Genomic DNA, 18033 nt, shown 5'->3' on the forward strand with positions numbered 1-18033 from the left:
GCACCGCACCAAGGTCATTGTGCGACCCACCGATAAATAAGAGCGAGAAAGAGATATCTAACTACTACTACTACTACTAATAGTGGTAACACACTATCGCACCGCACCAAGGTCATTGTGCGACGCACCCATAAGTAAGAGCGAGAAAGCGATATCTAAGAAATAAGCTAAACAGTTAGCAGAAGTTCACATGATCTTGACGCGACTCACAACTTGACAAAAGCCAGAACAAGAAAAAAAAGGTGTTAATAGTTCAGTTCAGTTCATGTTCAGTTTTTAGTTCTTTTAGTGCTTCTGTCCCTTCGAGCAACACGGAAGGGAGGCGGCATTCGCACTATTTCCCCTCTGCCGAGGTACAAGATTAGTGCGTCAATCTAATCTAGCGCGGGTAATAAAACTAGTTGCACTTGGATTTTTCACTAGACCGAGTCCAGACGCGCGCGTGAACACTGCTGCACAAAAATGCCTGTTTGCTCGGTTTTTTGTTATAAAAAGAGGTCGGGGACATCAAATTTACAAAAACAAAGTGTTACATTTCACATGTAATATTTTTTTTTACATATCATACGTTTAATTACATTCAAACACAATTATTATATTTTAGTCTCATGTAATTGTTGGATTTATCGATTTTGCTCGCTCAGTACAAATTGCGGATCGGTCCAGCGAAAAATCCGACTTATCATCTCTCAGAATACAATAACATACTTCAACGAAAATGTGTTAGTGTGCGTGTTGTGACACTTGTCACTCGTCCTGACTCGTCCGTACACAAAAAGAGATCGAGGTTTGCAAGATTTGTCTTTGACGTGTGTCATTTTCTATGTATTTGTGTCGTCATTACAGATTGGATTTTGATGGGATTTTGTATGTAAGTGTGTGAGAAGTGCGACTGTGTGCACCTTTCCCCCCGCGAAAAATGGCAGAAAGATTTGTACGGTGAGATATCGCTTGGGCCCCTCCCTTCCGATGTGTCGGAAGCCGGTGTTGCTCGAAGGTTAGGGGGGTGTTAATAGTTTGTAGTTCCCAAACCAGGGGTGCGAAACTCCTGACTTCGGTCAAACTCGGCTCAGCATTGCTCCGAGTAATTATTAGGGTTGGCACCACTTGACTTCCTTTTGCGTGCACGACCACAGATGAGATAATCACTTGATTTTTGACAACCCTAAATAGCCGAAAGGGATAGTGCCATAATATATATTAGAAAGGGACAGCACGATTCGACCCTGAACCGCTGTCAAACTTCGTTTTTGTAGGAAGTTTCCTTTCTGTACGGTAGTACTATTATTTATTCTGTGCCCAAACCAAGGCCCAACGTTTTCTGTTCTCTTTGACGGCGCAGCAACTAGTATCATTTCTCTCTCCTCGCTCTTTTAAAAATGCCGTTTGTCAAAAAAGGACAACCATACTGTTGACAAGGTGGACTTCAAATCAAGTGTTGCCTTTCTTGATGCGCCAAGGCTGTGTATGTGTGCATAAAAGCGTATATGTGTGCTCTTTTAGGGATGTGAAAAGTCGATTTTAATCATGTTATATATCGATAAACGCTACACAGCGGAACGAAATAGCGATTAATTGAAGCTTCAATATCTTCGTTAAACATAAACATAATTGAAATGCTAATGGATAATGAATATATTATAATATAATAATATAATTCAATTATTGCGGAACACCTATTTTAGGAGGTATTTATGTATTTTAATTAAATATCTGAACTTTCCCTTGGTTCCCTGCTGGGGCGTGACTATAAAATTGTAATCTGATAACCACAATAAAGAATAAAAGCGTTTTTGGTCATTTTAGGTATCGTTAAGCCTTCGAAGTAAAATTAAAATTGCAAGAAATGTCGATAGTTTATCGATATGACTTTATCGACATGGTTACAGCAAGGTGGGCCTCATTGTTAATCGTACACTAAACAAAAGTGGCAACAGTGACAGCTCGCTGAGACACCGTCTCTATATATTATAAGTCTATGGTAAAAACGTGTATGTTTGCTCTTTTAGGGATGTGAAAAGTCGATTTTAATCATGTTATATATCGATAAACGCTACACAGCGGAACGAAATAGCTATTAATTGAAGCTTCAATATCTTCGTTAAACATAAACATAATTGAAATGCTAATGAATAATAAATATGTTAGAATGTAATAAAATAATTCAATTATTGCGGAACACATATTTTAGTAGGTATTTATGTATTTTAATTAAATATCTGAACTTTCCCTTCGTTCTCTGCTGGGGCGTGACGATAAAATTGTGATCTGATAACCACAATAAATAATAAAAGCGTTTTTGTTCATTTTAGTTATCGTTAAACCTTTGAAGTAAAATTAAAATTGCAAGAAATGTCGATAGTTTATCGATATGACTTTATCGACATGACTACAGTAAGGTGGTGTTAAATTGTTAATCGTACACTAAACAAAAGTGGCAACAGTGACAGCTCGCTGAGACGGTATCTCTATATATTGTATATCTATGTCCCAAACGCATCGACTTATGTTAATCACTTGACACCAAGGCCCCTACACTGTCTGTTCTCTTTGACGGCTCAGCAACTAGTATCATTTCTCTCTCCTTGCTCTTTCAAAAATGCCGTTTGTCAAAAAAGGACAACCATACTAGGCTTGAGTCGGTCCTGAACTAAGAACTATTAAGAATGAAATCCCATCAAGGACCGAAAGGAACTAAATCTTTTTGCGCGCTCTTAATCGGTCTTTAGGTCCTTTAGTTCAGTGGGATTCGAGAGCGCTTGACTGAGTGAAAAGTAAAATAGACGGAACGAAACGGTTGTCAATGTCGCTGGCACGAGTGTGAACGAGATGAAAGAACGACGTGACACTCCTAAGCCCGTAAAATATGAAGGAAAATCAAATATATTTCCACATATTTCACATTTTTAAATTATGTTAAGGTGTTTTAATGTTTAATACCGACACATCGTATCGTACAAGTTGAATTGTATTCAGTTACCAAAGATTGGAAAGAAACCAATGAAAAATCGACTCCTATTCATTCCCGGCTCTCAACGACCGAACTGAACTAAAGGAACTAAAAGACCGAACTACAGCCTGGCAAAAAAGAGTAGAAATTAAAAAGTGGCAACACTGTAGTGTCGTCCCGTTCTCTTATATAAATTGATTTGAAAGGGACGACACTACAGTGTTGCCACTTTTTAATTTCTACTCTTTTTTGCCAAGCTGTAGTTCGTTTGACCGATTGACCGAGAGCGGAGCGCTCTCTGTAGTGACCGAGCAGGCACAAGCCTAAACCATACTGTTGACAAGATGGACTTTAAATCCAGGTGTCCCCTTTTTAGGTAGACCCAGGTTGTGTATGGTGTGTAAAAACGTATATGTGTGCTCTTTTAGGGATGTGAAAAGTCGATTTTAATCATCAATATATCGATAAACGCTACACAGCGGAACGCAATAGCGATTAATTGAAGCTTCAATATCTTCGTTAAACATAAACATAATTGTAATGCTAATGGATAATGAATATATTATAATGTAATAAAATAATTCAATTATTGCGGAACACCTATTTTAGTAGGTATTTATGTATTTTAATTAAATATCTGAACTTTCCCTTGGTTCCCTGCTGGGGCGTGACTATAAAATTGTGATCTGATAACCACAATAAAGAATAAAGGCGTTTATGTTCATTTTAGGTATCGTTAAACCTTTGAAGTAAAATTAAAATTGCAAGAAATGTCGATAGTTTATCGATATGACTTTATCGACATGGCTACAGCAAGGTGGGCCACATTGTTAATCGTACACTAAACAAAAGTGGTCCCACTGACACATAGACTTATAATATATAGAGACGGTGTCTCAGCGAGCTGTCACTGTTGCCACTTTTGTTTAGTGTACTATTAACAATGAGGCCCACGTTGCTGTAGCCATGTCGATAAAGTCATATCGATAAACTATCGACATTTCTTGCAATTTTAATTTTACTTCAAAGGCTTAACGATACCTAAAATTACCAAAAACGCTTTTATTCTTTATTGTGGTTATCAGATCACAATTTTATAGTCACGCCCCAGCAGGGAACCAAGGGAAAGTTCAGATATTTAATTAAAATACATGAATACGTCCTAAAATAGGTGTTCCGCAATAATTGAATTATATTATTATATTATAATATATTCATTATCCATTAGCATTTCAATTATGTTTATGTTTAACGAAGATATTGAAGCTTCAATTAATCGCTATTTCGTTCCGCTGTGTAGCGTTTATCGATATATAACATGATTAAAATCGACTTTTCACATCCCTAAAAGAGCACACATATACGCTGTTACGCACACATACACAGCCTGGGCGCATCAAGAAAGGCAACACTTGATTTGAAGTCCACCTTGTCAACAGTATGGTTGTCCTTTTTTGACAAACGGCATTTTTAAAAGAGCGAGGAGAGAGAAATGATACTAGTTGCTGCGACGTGAAAGAGAACAGAAAACGTTGGGCCCTTGCACTGACAGCTCGCTTGGAAGGTATCTCTGTATATTATTATATCTATGCTTGACACTGTCCACTGACAGTACTGAATATATACTGTGAGGTACTTCCATTGTGTTGGTTATTGTTTGTTTTTTCTTAAGATTTACTAACCGATCAGGCATTTATAAGGCCTAGATCAACATTTACAAACGAACTCCTGCATCTTCTAACTTTGTTGTTGGCAAAATTGTCCTGCTGGACAGTTAGATACCATTAAAAACAAAAACTGAACAGCGCATTGTTTCATACACAATTTTTTTTAAAACCATATCGAGTCGCTATACGAGTGAAACAGGCAATATAGATATTCATTATCTATAACAATTTTACAATGTCCTGTGCTATGCGCGGGTGCAATTCACGACGGTCTACGAGGAAGAAAGAAACAGGTTATACTTTTCACAGGTATGTGCGTCTTCGGACAGCAACATTGTTAAGCCCTGTCTCCATTACGCGCGGCAAACTATCGAACAGCTCGCGAGCCAACTCGATCGGATCTGATCGTGTCGTTTGCCGCGCGATATGGAGACAGGGCTTTACGTGAACTAATGTGTTTTAAGATTCAGTAATCAATTCAGCGTAGTTTCAATGGTAGACTCTTATGTATCCTAGTTAGAGCGTTTTCACATTGTCTGATCCGATATCGGATGTATGATCCTGCATCCCCGTAGCCAGGACGCGCGGTCTTTAGCGGTCATGCACACTACAACAAGCATTATGCCTACAAATACACACATGGCTAAATTTATCGGAAGCCCCTTTCCAATATCAGATGTCGGAAGGCGCTGTGGCAGCCGGCTCCGAACAGTGATGTGGCACGTGGCAGCAGGCACGCCAGTAGATGTGCGATGGTTTGCGTTGCTGTGTCGCAGGTACACTGAGTTGAGGGGCTACGGAGCAATCCCCATTTGGTCATGTTTTGCCTACATCGACCAACTTGGGACCTGAGCCTGTTTAAGGACTTCCAAATTGGCCAAGGTTCTTTATGGCCAGGCAGTAGTTCCTCCGAAGCAAACATCAAACATCAACATCAACATTTATTCAGCAAATAGGCCACAAGGGCACTTTTACACGTCAACATTGAATTTACATACAAGCAAAAATAATAACATCAACAATTTTATAAGATAAAACTAACAATTCAATCTAACGTATTACAATTACTAAGAGATGTATATGGTCTCTTAATGTCGAATTACATACAAAATACAGATACAAAACACAAAAAAAAAAACTATAATATTTAGAGGTGTAAATGTCTCTAGGTGTCAGAACTATAAGATTATATGTATAGTTTATCAAGTTATCCTTAGAGATGTATAGGGTCTCCAAGAGTAAATATCCTGTATAATTAATACATTCATTAAGAGAAAAGAAACATACGAGAGCAAAATGAGGGGTCTCACTGTAATTAATTAATAAAAATAAAGTTACTAAGTATAATAGCTAGTGTTAGCTTAAACAGACCAGTCTCCACAAACAGCACCCGTTCACGAGTATGACGCGTATCTCAGCCATCGCCTCCCTCAACCTCCATTCGGGAAAGTGGCGACCCGCGCCTCCATGTACACGTCCGGTGGAGGGCCTGCCACAGCAAGCGGCGCACATCAGGCGGCTCACACTGCATGGGGCTGATGCTCTGCTGAAACTCCTGCGACTTTTAAGACAGCGGGTGGTGGGATATGGGTTATATTTTGTGATCTCACAAAGCCCTTTCATTGGGTACCCCACATGGTATATTTAAAAGAAAATAAAATAAAAGTTGTACTGCCGACTTTATGACGTCACAGCAACTACCCCCTTTCGCGCTTGTCATCTCATATATTTGTGATCAGGGCATTACACTGAATGCGTTGATACCATATTCTTCCATATCCGCGACGATATGAGCGAAAATCGATTTCTAGAAGACTATTCTTTCGCTGGCAGGTCTACCATTACTTGTGTGACAAGAACAGATATTTTTCCTGGATCACAGATATGTGTTCTACATATTTAAGTATTTATATTATTATACATATAATTATATTGTGGTAAATAAAGTACTTACAACACAAGCCTTCTTGAGCTTACTAGTCAATTTGTGTATAAATATCCTGTAATATTTATTTACAGTATATATGGAGCTAATTTACCACACTAGTGCGATAATTAGCACATTACGTAACTAGGTCGGAAATTTAAAGGGCCATATACTATACTTAAGTTAAATTTAGTTTGTAGTTAGTTAGTTTTTTAGTATAAGTGTATGGACCAAGGTCTGAAATAAATGATTTTTGTTTTTTTTTTTATTTATTTATTACTGTAAAGCGTTGTACGATACATGTGCGAATAGGTAATTCACAACTCGTGTCGATGTAAACACTCCCTTTGGTCGTTTTTAGGGTTCTGTACCCAAAGGGTAAAAACGGGACCCTATTACTAACACTCCGCTGTCCGTCCGTCCGTCTGTCCGTCCGTCCGTCCGTCAGTCACCAGGCTGTATCTCATGAACCGTGATAGCTAGGCAGTTGAAATTTTCACAGACATAACAAATACTAAAAAGTACGGAACCCTCGGTGGGCGAGTCCGACTCGCACTTGTCCGGTTTTTTAATTTATAGCCATTCGTTTCGAATTTCTCATTTTTCGTACTTGTATCGTAATGCAATATTTGGTGTTTAAAAAAGTTTTTGTTCTAGATTACCAAAACCAAGCACCCCGGTTGGAGAGAAATGGTTAAATTTTTTGCGCTTTTGCAATGAAGATAGCAATTGGCAGCCAAGAAAAGGTCACAGGCTGTGTTCTAAACATTTCACGACGGATTCATTTATTGAAAACTTAAATAATCACCGCACTTATTTAAAAGAGGAAGCCATACCCACAATAATCGTGAGTATTTAGCTATGAAGTGATTACTTTTGCCCTCAACTTTCAACTTTATGTGTGTTCATTTTGTTCAGACCGAGCTTTGCTTGGTAAACATAAAATCTCAAAAATGCGCGTTTTCCTAGAGATAAGACATAGGGGCTATTCATAAATTACGTCATTTCAAATTAGGGGGGGGGGTCTGGACATCGGATGACGGTAGCATGAAGTAGGAGGAAATGGGGTCATTTGAAGCATGATTTTTGGATGATTATAGGGGGGGGGGGGTCCAAAATCGTCAAAAATCGATGACGTAATTTATGGACAGCCCCATAGCTAGATCGATTTATCGCCCCCGAAAACTCCCATATAGCAAATTTCATCGAAATCGTTAGAGCCGTTTCCGAGATCCCCGAAATATACATAAATAAACAAGAATTGCTCGTTTAAAGGTATAACATTATGCTGTTTTGTACATTTAAGAGATAATAATAAGTTTATTGTTATTTTTTCAGGGGCCCGTCACTTACCAAAAGATGTCACGGAATGTTAATGATACACAGAACAAGGTGAAATTATTACGATTATTACTTAGGGGCTGTTCATAAATTACGTCATCAATTTTAGACGATTTTTGCCCCCCCTCCCCTAAAATCATCCTAAAATCTTTCTTCGAATGACCCCGTTTCCTCCTTCGTCGTAAAAGACGTAATTTATGAATAGCCCCTTACTTCTCGCTTGACAGTTGTAACAAAATATGCCTATAGTTCGTTTTTTTTTAGCATTAGAAAGAACTTGCAAGAAGGTAAGCGACCTTGACATGTCTTTTAATTGAAAAACGCTTTTTAAAATTCAAAAACTATTACTTATGAAAGCAGAAGAATATAAATGATCGTATTAGATTCATAATTGTTACATATTTGCCGTAACTTATTTTTCAATTAAAAGATACATCAAGATTGTTTACCTAATTTCTAATGCTAAAAAAAAAACGAACTATATATTGGCAAACACAATAGGGACCGTGCGCGTTGGAGGGTCTGCCATCTTGTGGCCTGAATCGGAAACATAAACATGTACATTAGCAAAGCAAGTGCTGCTATCGACCGTTGTCGTACGTTTTCTTGTGCATAGTAGTTTCTGCCATCTTGTGGAACTTTACATTTACGTCTCGCGCCAAAAATCTGACGGCTCCTGTGCTGCCCCCTATAGTTCATGCACGCTCGCTATGTGGCGCTGTCGTCGTGCACGGTCCCAATAACGAGCAAACAAGTTTAGGTTGGTCCCTGAATAATCCAATACTATTAACAGATTTGAGAAAATATTGTTTGATTAATATCATAATGTTTTAAATAAGTAATAATAGTAGGTACATGGTGAAGCAAGTGTGCTACGATGGTCATTACCAGAGATCGGACAGATTGGCGTCATTGCTCGCAAGAATGTGGACATGACTCCAAATATGATTAAATAATTAATCTTCTTCCTCGCGTTATCCCGGCATTTTGCCACGGCTCATGGAAGCCTGGGGTCCGCTTGACAACTAATCCCATGATTTGACGTAGGCACTAGGCACTAGTTTTTACGACAGCGACTGCCATCTGACCTTCCAACCCAGAGGGGAAACTAGGCCTAATTGGGATTAGTCTGGTTTCCTCACGATGTTTCCCTTCACCGAAAAGCGACTGGCAAATATCAAATGATATTTCGTACATAAGTTCCGAAAAACTCATTGGTACGAGCCGGGGTTTGAACCCGCGACCTCCGGAATGAAAGTCGCACGCTCTTACCGCTAGGCCACCAGCGCTTCGATTAAATAATTAATCATTTAATTATTTTAATTATTTTTTTACCTGAGATTTAATTTTGCTCCCTAGATATTTTTGATATAAAAAATGAGTGCCTACAGAAAATTTGGAAGACATACTAGTCCAACGCTCAAAAACCAGTGTAGGTGCGCTCTCCGATAACGCGCCTTTGTTACGCATCTCGATGACACATTTTAGACTGGTTCTGTAGCGTTCGACTCGCCGGCACTCAGTAACCGTACTGAGTGCCGGCGAGTTGAACGGACCACACACATCCTAACAAAATATTTATCCATTAGTTCATTTTGAATCTTATTGCAATTTCCATAGGAGTTGTAATTCAATTACCTGGGTAAAGTGAAGGAACGATTTTTTATGCAGGTACACAACCGGTTTTACTTAACAATAGACAAAGGATTAGCCGTCGGGGCCTATTAGAAATCTACAAACTATACCACTATTTCTTTACTTATATTATTCTATGGTTACAGATGCCGTCAGCCTCTGACGTCATGATCCTGGTGCACAGCCCTAGTACCGTCGTGGGAGACCCAGATAACACCATGGTACCCAGCCAGAGTTTTTTTATGTTGTATCATTTGTGTGAGTCAATCGGTCCTCGCTAGAAATACGGGCGGCCGGTTGCTCTTTGTCGGATAGATGTGATGTGTCTAGTGCATATTACAGATTTGTTGGGGCAACCCCAGCCAGAGTACCGATATGGTAGACCCAAACGAGATAGGAGAGGTACGATTTATAGTCTGGCAGTAATTGTGTCAGTAATGTTAATAGTAGGATACAATTAAACTATTGTCATCCCTTTTCTGGTTTAGGGTTATAATACTAGTATAAGTTTTTTGTTAAAACTTTTTTTTTTACAAGCTTTTATCGCTGACTGTACTTTCTTTCAAAAGGCAATTAGAGTTAGACCAAGAAAAGTCTGCAGCGATTTTGATAGCCTGCGCAGTGCAAGTGTTTTATTTATTTATTTATTTATTTGTAAACATAATATACAGCATTACAGTCGAAACCAACTCACTAGATTATAGAATACGTAATGTATTTACACAATAAAGGAAAATCAGATCACAATCAACTTCCGTCCATCATCTCACAGTTGATATGTTTGCAAGTCGATGGATGGTTGTGTATCAGATGTGTCTGCGGTAATTATAATATGTATATACTCGTATATGCATAATTTCATAGAAGTTTGACCTTTAAAATAACACTTGCACTGCGTGGGCTATCAAAATCGCTGCAGACTTTTCTTAGTCTAACTCTAAAACTCATCAAGACAATTCTAAAAAAACTCGACCACTATTAAGGGGCCCACTGATTAACAGTCCGCCGGATGGTATCCGCCTGTCAGTTGTTCGGAACTGTCAACTTTTTGTTCTAACTGACAGGCCGATTACGACCGGCGGACTGTTAATCAGTGGGTCCCTTTAGTTTGCTTTGTTTTATTAGTTTGCGAGTTCCTATGGCCACCTCCTGTGTCCATCATCAGATCAGCTCGGTGGTACCATGATACCATTACAATATTGCGTAGGTACAATGTTTCAGCTCCTACGAATATAATTGAGAAGGTCTACTTTGGCATGCACGATTTGCCCCAACACATTGTCAAATTTAGTTGACCCCCTCCATCCCCTAAAAGTTTTACATAATGACTATAATAGACGCCAAACGATCGTCCCGATAGGGTAATAATAATAATTGGCGTTGACTCGACGATCATTGTTCCTATAGTCGTGTCAGCGAACGGTCTCATAGCGAAGAGTCTCGACCAACACCTAGAGAGACTCTCGCTGGGTGGTTGGATCAAGGGTCAGATGCAGAAGGCGGTAATTTTGGACACGGCGCGTATAGTACGTCGATTCCTCACTCTGCGGCCCTGACCACCGGCAGCTTGGACCCTGCCCCGCTGCCGGCGGCACCCTAGGTTAGGTTTTTTATAATGTGTTTATATATTTTTGTTATGTTTTGTAAGTGTTTTTATATTTTACTTTTATACTCACATTGTAAAACCCTAACCTAAGACCCTAATTGAATAAAGAGAATAATTGGCGTCTACAATAATAGTGTACGTTGTAATTTCAGAGTCCATCGGCCACGGACCCACTGGTACCCAGTGCCACCGATACGGAAGGCCTGAATGAGATTAAAAAGGTACCTATAGTCAGACCGTAAAAAGTCTGCAGCTATTTTGATAGCCCACGCAGTGCAAGTGTCATTTTAAACGTCAAACTTCTATGAAATTATGACGTATACATAACACTTACACTGCGTGGGCTATCAAATCCGCTGCAGACTTTGTTTGGTGCGACTCTATTTAGTTTGTTTAGGGCGACCGCTAGTGTGGGCGGGTGTAGGGTTAAAAATTATCGATAAAATTAAGTCGTTTTTCAGCAGGAGATCTAAGGTCCACCACCTTGCATTTTGGAGACAAAGCAAACCGCTTGGAACAGGTGTTCCTGGGGGTGATCTGAGCTGATTAAGCCCGGTTGCCGAGAGGTTCCCCCCAGCAGGTGGGCAGGGGAGGGGGGGTAAAAGTGCCTCCGGCGCGCCTCACTCTAAGCTTTATATCTGCATACATCTCGCAACTATATCAAGTTTGGAGTCTTTTTCGTGTAATTCGAGGATGAAGAATTCAGTTCTGTGACTAAATTCTCACTCACCCATACAAAAAAATCAAGAAATTCAAAATAAAAAAAAAAACATTTAATTTTTTTTTTCGTAAATCCTCTAAAAAAATTAAACTATGAGGATTTACTCTAGAAAAAAAATACCTGTGAATAGCCCAGTTATCCTACTATACAGAATAGTAAACTTGTCAAACAATTTTTTTCATAACTCTGTTAAAAAAAATGTTTTTCATATCTCATGCTCTGAAAGTGGGTCGTTGTTGTTCTAAAAGGTGCGCAGAAAGTGATACGTTTATGCTCTAGCGCAGAAAAGTAGTGTACTCCTCTGCGTCCCCGTCCCACGAACAACTGGGTGGAAACAAAATGGAAAAATACTGTCTTTATTTCCTCGCTTGGAACAATTGGTAACTGTTTAATTTTACTAATCCCACGTTGATCCTTTTTTTATAAAAAATGATGTAAGTAAATTGTTAAAAACAATTTTTTCTTGTTTCTTTCGTTGAATTCTATTTACTCGATTTCGTAAGGCGGGAACCAACAGGAATACACCAAAAATATTTTTTTAAACCTTACACTTGCGTAAATTAGCAAAGGCAAAATCTTATACAGCCACAGTTAAACCTTTGTACGATATTAAATTGGTTTTTAAAGTTATTTAGCACTATATTCATGAAAATAAAATAAAATACAAGATAAAAATTTTGTTATATTATTAATGAAATAGTTATTTAATATTTAAAATACTTTTATTATGTTATTACGTGGTGCGGTGCACCAAGGTCGCGGTGCGGTCCGGTAGCCTGTTGCGGCTTTTAGAACGAAAAAGTATAAAATTAAAAAGTAAGAGGCAATCCCGCTGATTTTCATACTATAATGTACAAACCATTTTAAAATTACTGCAGTTTGTTAAAAAAATGTGTATTTTCGTAAATATTGCAATCTAAATGATTTTCGCTAGGGGTTATTAATCTTTACACTTGTAAAGTCTCCGATTGCAAGTAAGTCCTAATGAAAAAAATCATGGCCGTAGGTCTATTAGGTACTTCAATTGCTGATTTTCCGAAATTGCCTTGTCTTGTTTGGTTTCCTCGCATTCGATATGAAAAGTAGAGTGTTTAACTCGGGTGAAAGGCACCATTTCCGTCTCGGACTATTGGCGCTCTCACTGCGTTCGAGCGCCAAACTACCTCGACAGAAATGGGTGCCTTTTAACCCTTGGTTAACAATCTACTATTGTGTCGCGCGGCGTACCTGCATTGTAAGAGCGGTATGCAACGTTTAGGATTTTTAAGTATGTTTAGATGATTTTTGATAAGTTGTTATTCTTCTGGTTGTAAATTACATTAATAAATTACTTCTGGAAGTGATATATATACAAATATATATTAAATATATAAATAAAGATGTTGGTAAAACTTTCGCCAACAGAGTTAAGTATTATAAATGTGATAAAATTAACATTATTATTTGCATGTCTTTTCCATATCTCGGGACCATGGGGTCCCGGACCTTTGGGAGGCGTACGTGGGGACGAAGCCAACAGCGCAGAGGCCCTTTAAGGCACGTTAATCTAAAAGCAAGGGATACATGTGGTGGATACTATCCCCGAACGCACAATGTGATACATCCGGAGATGGTCCCCGCCAGGTGCAAAGACTATTACAGTGCAGCACTTTTGTGCTGCGATGGGAACTAAGGTCATGGGCTATAGATTTGAAAGTTGGATGGACTGGATAATGGGCTATGGGAGAGACTAGCGGACACCTGCCGTGACAATCAGTCTCAAAATTGTAAATGACAGGTGGTGACTCGCCAACTCATTGAGTGGGCCCCGCAATGGCCGCACGCACAGTGCGACAACAGGGCAACACTTTGGAGTGGCTGTGAGGTTGTCGAGAGGTGAGTCTGCGGTAGCCAGATCCCGGTAATCCGTTCAGCAGGCCGCCGGCGTTATGACATTTTACACTTCCAACCTGGAGCATAGGTCCCGCTCTTGCGACTCCATTCTGGTCGGCCAATCAAGGCAAGCACAGAGGCGAGGGCCAGATGACAGGGCCCTCTGGAATAGGGGTCCGCGGTGTCGTCACTCACCGTCAGCTCGCCACAAGCTGCCCCCGCGGGACATTATTATTATTATTGTGGTGTTGTGGGCCTTTGAGTGTCGCATTGACCAGCATTGATCTATTGTGACGGCCCTTTAAGTTCATTACTAATGCCCGTTGCATCCAGAAAGTTCCAGATTCTTTGGGCCGTAATGTTTTGTACCTCATAGGGTTGCACTACGTGTCGCCCTAGGTAGGTACTTCTTTTTGACATTAGTAGTCCACAAGAACAGAGAATGTGCATTGCAGTCTCCTCTGACTCCTGACAGAACCTGCATGTCACATCTTGTTTCTTGCCAATTTGAAACATATATGTTTGTTCAACTTGCAGTGTCCAGTCAGTATTCTGGTCACCGCGCAGGTTTTGTGCCTTTTGAGTCTTAAAAGCTCCTTAGCAGTTTTGCTGTTGAACCCTTTGATCAGAGCTTTCGAGTGTTCTTGTCCTTTAACGAACTTCCACCAATCGATTGCTCTCGTTTTTTCTAAGTTGCTGAGCAGAGAATATGCATCTCGTTTTGTGCTTCCACAGAAGGGTTCTGAGCCGACCAGGGGTGTGTCTGCGCCCTTTCTAGCAAGTTCGTCCGCTTCTTCGTTTCCGTTAATGTCGGAGTGCCCTGGTACCCATCTAAGTGTAACTTTGTTGGAGTAAACCAGTGCATTTAGGTTTGTTTTACAGTTCTGGACTAGTTTTGAGTTTGACTCAAGGGATTCTAGTGCCAGCGGAGCAGCCTGGCTGTCTGAGTTGATGTAGATAAGCGATGGTGTCTTAGGTTTCTATCCAGGTTGATCGCCGCACATTTGTTGACGGCGAAGACTTCTGCCTGGAAGATTGAGGCCAATGTGCCCATGCTGACGCTAGCTCTGAGCTTAGATCTCTCACCATAGATCCCACATCCTACATCATTGCCTTTCTTGGAAGCATCTGTATACCAGATGTGGCTTCCCTCTTCGACGTACATTTGGTTGTTGATCCATTTGTCTCTAGGAGGTATTTCTACTGTGTACAGTTTGGTGAGATGACATTCGGTGTGAGCGTCATCAGTGGGCATGCTAAGGGCTCTATTCGCAAAAACCCAGGCCTTTAGATTGGTTAATGCCTGAGAGCGCCATTTTGGCCTGTTTAGCGTGCATATTCTGTAGACGCACTGCTTGGCCTCCTTTTGCACCTGCAAGTGGAGTGGTATGATGTCCAGCAGTGCATCCAGGGCCGCTCCCGGTGTCGAGGAATAGGCGCCTGTTACTGTTAAACAAGCCGTGCGTTGCAGTCTGTTTAGAGTGTCTATTGCTGTCTTTTGGCTGGTTTTGTTACACCAGACTGCGGAGGCTTAGGTGACAATTGGCCTCACTACCGCTGTGTATAACCACATAGCAATTTGGATCTTAAACCCCATCTTGCTCCTGCCATTCGACAGCATGACCACATGGCCATTTTCACTTTTTGTATAATGTTTCTCAGGTGAGGGTTCCAAGTTAACTTTTGGTCAAAGGTGACCCCTAGATACTTGACCTCTGCCGAGAACGGTATTATTTGTCCATTAAGTCTTGGTTTTGTGAGTTTATCGAGCTTCCGTTTCCTTGTGAATGGTTAAATGGCTATTACAGTCTTGCTCGGATTAATGGAGAAGTCATTTTCTCTACACCATTTGAATATTGTGTTTAGAGCTCCTTGCATTAGGTTGGATATTGTGTTGAGGCAAGGGCCTTTGACGATGACTACAAGGTCGTCGGCATATCCTTGTGTATCAAAGTCTTGGCCTGACATGATTGCAAGAAGTTGGTCCACTGCTAGGGTCCATAATAGTGGGGATAAAACGTCTCCTTGTAGGCACCCTTTAGTGGTATAAAATTCATGCTCTATATATAGTATTGATGGTCAGAGTGGCTACTCTGTTTGAGAGCATGCTATGTACCCATCTGGTGGTTTCGTCTACTCCCTTTGATTTCATACCATTGAGTATGGTCTCTGTGGGCGTATTGTCGAAAGCACCTTCAACATCAAGGAACGCACATAGAGCGGTTTGCTTTTCCTCTAGGGTTTTCTGCACCTTGTCAACCTGGTTGAAAATTATTTCGGCGACACGGCGGTTTTTGGCGCACGGCGCGATTTGGTCTATGTTTGGGGACAGATTATAGCCCCTCAGCAACAGCCACCATGCCCTGCTGACTGGGGCTGGTCCAAACAACAAGGTTATTGGGATCCCATATGGACAAGCCTACCTGCGGCGGCTGCTGCTTGTTTAGAGCTTATTCGTTGCCGCTGCAAAACAAAATGCGCAGGGAGGTGCAACTGCGTTAAAAAAAACCTAAAATGCACAGTCCCATGGGCATGTAATGGTAATTACGAACAATATAATATCTTATTTTAACCCGCATTTTTTGTGAAACATCTCCTATGTTAATTTTATCACATTTATAATACTTAACTCTATTAGCGAAAGTTTTCCCAACATCTTTATTTATATATTTAATTTATATTTGTATATACAGAGTGAAATTTAAATCACTGGCCATATTCATTCCAGGCACTAGGTTACACTTAAGGAATCTATTTAGCGAAAAAAAAGAGTACATTTTTTTTTAATTTTCATTTTTCAATTTTTAAATACTTTCCACGAGTCGTGGTCACCCTATTACCACAAATGTAAACAAACCTAATAGTAGGTTTTAACAACAACATCAGCAAAACCCTAATCTGACCTTCACTAAACCTTATAATCGTTGCAATAGGGTCCACCCAGTTAGTGTTGGCGATGGTAGGCAGGTTTATCAATTTCGAGGGTAGTTCCGCAACCATTCCGCGCTAGCGGTAAACATAACGGTAAGCATAAATGATTAGTCACTCGTCACTCGCCAACCTTAAAATAATAATCGCGCGCGTACTAAGGTTTAAAAAAATGTTTTCGAACCGGGAATATTAGGAAATGGTACGGTGTTATTTATTAAGTGGTGAGTGTTTACGTGGTGCACAAAGATTATACGAAATGGAATCAGTTCCACGCCTTCGCAGACAAGGATTGAATCCAAGAGTACCATCTCGTGGGACTTTCGTTAATTGCGTCGACTTTTAATCAAATGTAAGTACATAAGATGATTCAATTTTTTAAATACGCCTGAATGCAAAGATTCCTGACCTAGTTTTTACTCATTGTTTTTAAGCCACGGACGTTTTGTTAATAATCATTAGTCAGAAATAATATTTTAGATTAAAAATGGGTTGCCTTTGCATTTTGACGGCTCTAAGCCCGTTAAAGTATGAAGGAAAAATTAGCAACTTATGTAGGTAAGCGTCTTATCTCGCTGCAATATGGTTCATAATTGGTGACGCGATTGCAAACTGCGGGAGGGGCGGGGTGTCAATGACCTTAACTGATAAGAGAGAAGCGGGTGTAGTGGGTAGTTGTCGGTTCACCATAACGTACGAGGTTTTTAGGACAACTTGATGATGAGTTATTTCGAAAAAAATGTACTGAGCGGTATTAAAAGAAAAAACACGTGTTTAATATTTTTTCGAGTTCTTTCGGGTGTTTCAATTTGGCCAGTGAATTAAATTTCACCCTGTATATCACGTCCAGAAGTAATTTATTAATGTAATCTACCACCAGAAGAATAACAACATATCAGAAATCATCTAAACATACTTAAAAATCCTAAACGTTGCATACCACTCTTACAATGCAAGTACGCCGCGCGACACAAAACATTTTTTTTAACAGAGTTATGAAAAAAAATGTTTGACAAGTTTACTATTCTGTATAGTAGGAGAACTGGGCTATTCACAGGTATTTTTTTTTTCTAGAGCAAATCCTCATAGTATATATTTTGTAGAGGATTTTCGAAAAAAAAAATCTAAAGACTTTTTTTGAATTTTGATATTTTCGAATTTTTTGTATGGGTGAGTGAAAATTTAGTCACAGAAATGAATTCTTCATCCTCGAATTATACGAAAATGACACCAAACTTGATATAGTTGCGAGATGTATGCAGATATAAAGCTTAGAGTGAGGCGCGCCGGAGGCACTTTTACCCCCCCTCCCCTGCCCACCTACTGGGGGGAACCTCTTGGCAACCGGGCTTAATCAGCTCAGGTCACCCCCAGGAACACCTGTTC

The 18033-nt window shown here is 39.9% G+C and overlaps 1 protein-coding gene across 1 annotated transcript in view; it reads left to right on the forward strand.

Annotated features, from left to right (window-relative positions):
• The first annotated feature begins 7888 nt into the window (after window positions 1-7888).
• Window positions 7889-18033, forward strand: part of LOC134803370 (uncharacterized) — a 32700-nt gene continuing 22555 nt past the window's right edge. The window contains exons 1-3 of the mRNA XM_063776179.1: window positions 7889-7936; window positions 9667-9741; window positions 11279-11347. Coding sequence (XP_063632249.1) covers window positions 7904-7936; window positions 9667-9741; window positions 11279-11347 — 177 coding nt within the window. The 5' untranslated portion in view covers window positions 7889-7903. The remainder of the gene's footprint in view (window positions 7937-9666; window positions 9742-11278; window positions 11348-18033) is intronic.

Source organism: Cydia splendana, chromosome 26 (assembly GCF_910591565.1).
Source record: "Cydia splendana chromosome 26, ilCydSple1.2, whole genome shotgun sequence".
Taxonomy (NCBI): Eukaryota; Metazoa; Arthropoda; class Insecta; order Lepidoptera; family Tortricidae; genus Cydia; species Cydia splendana.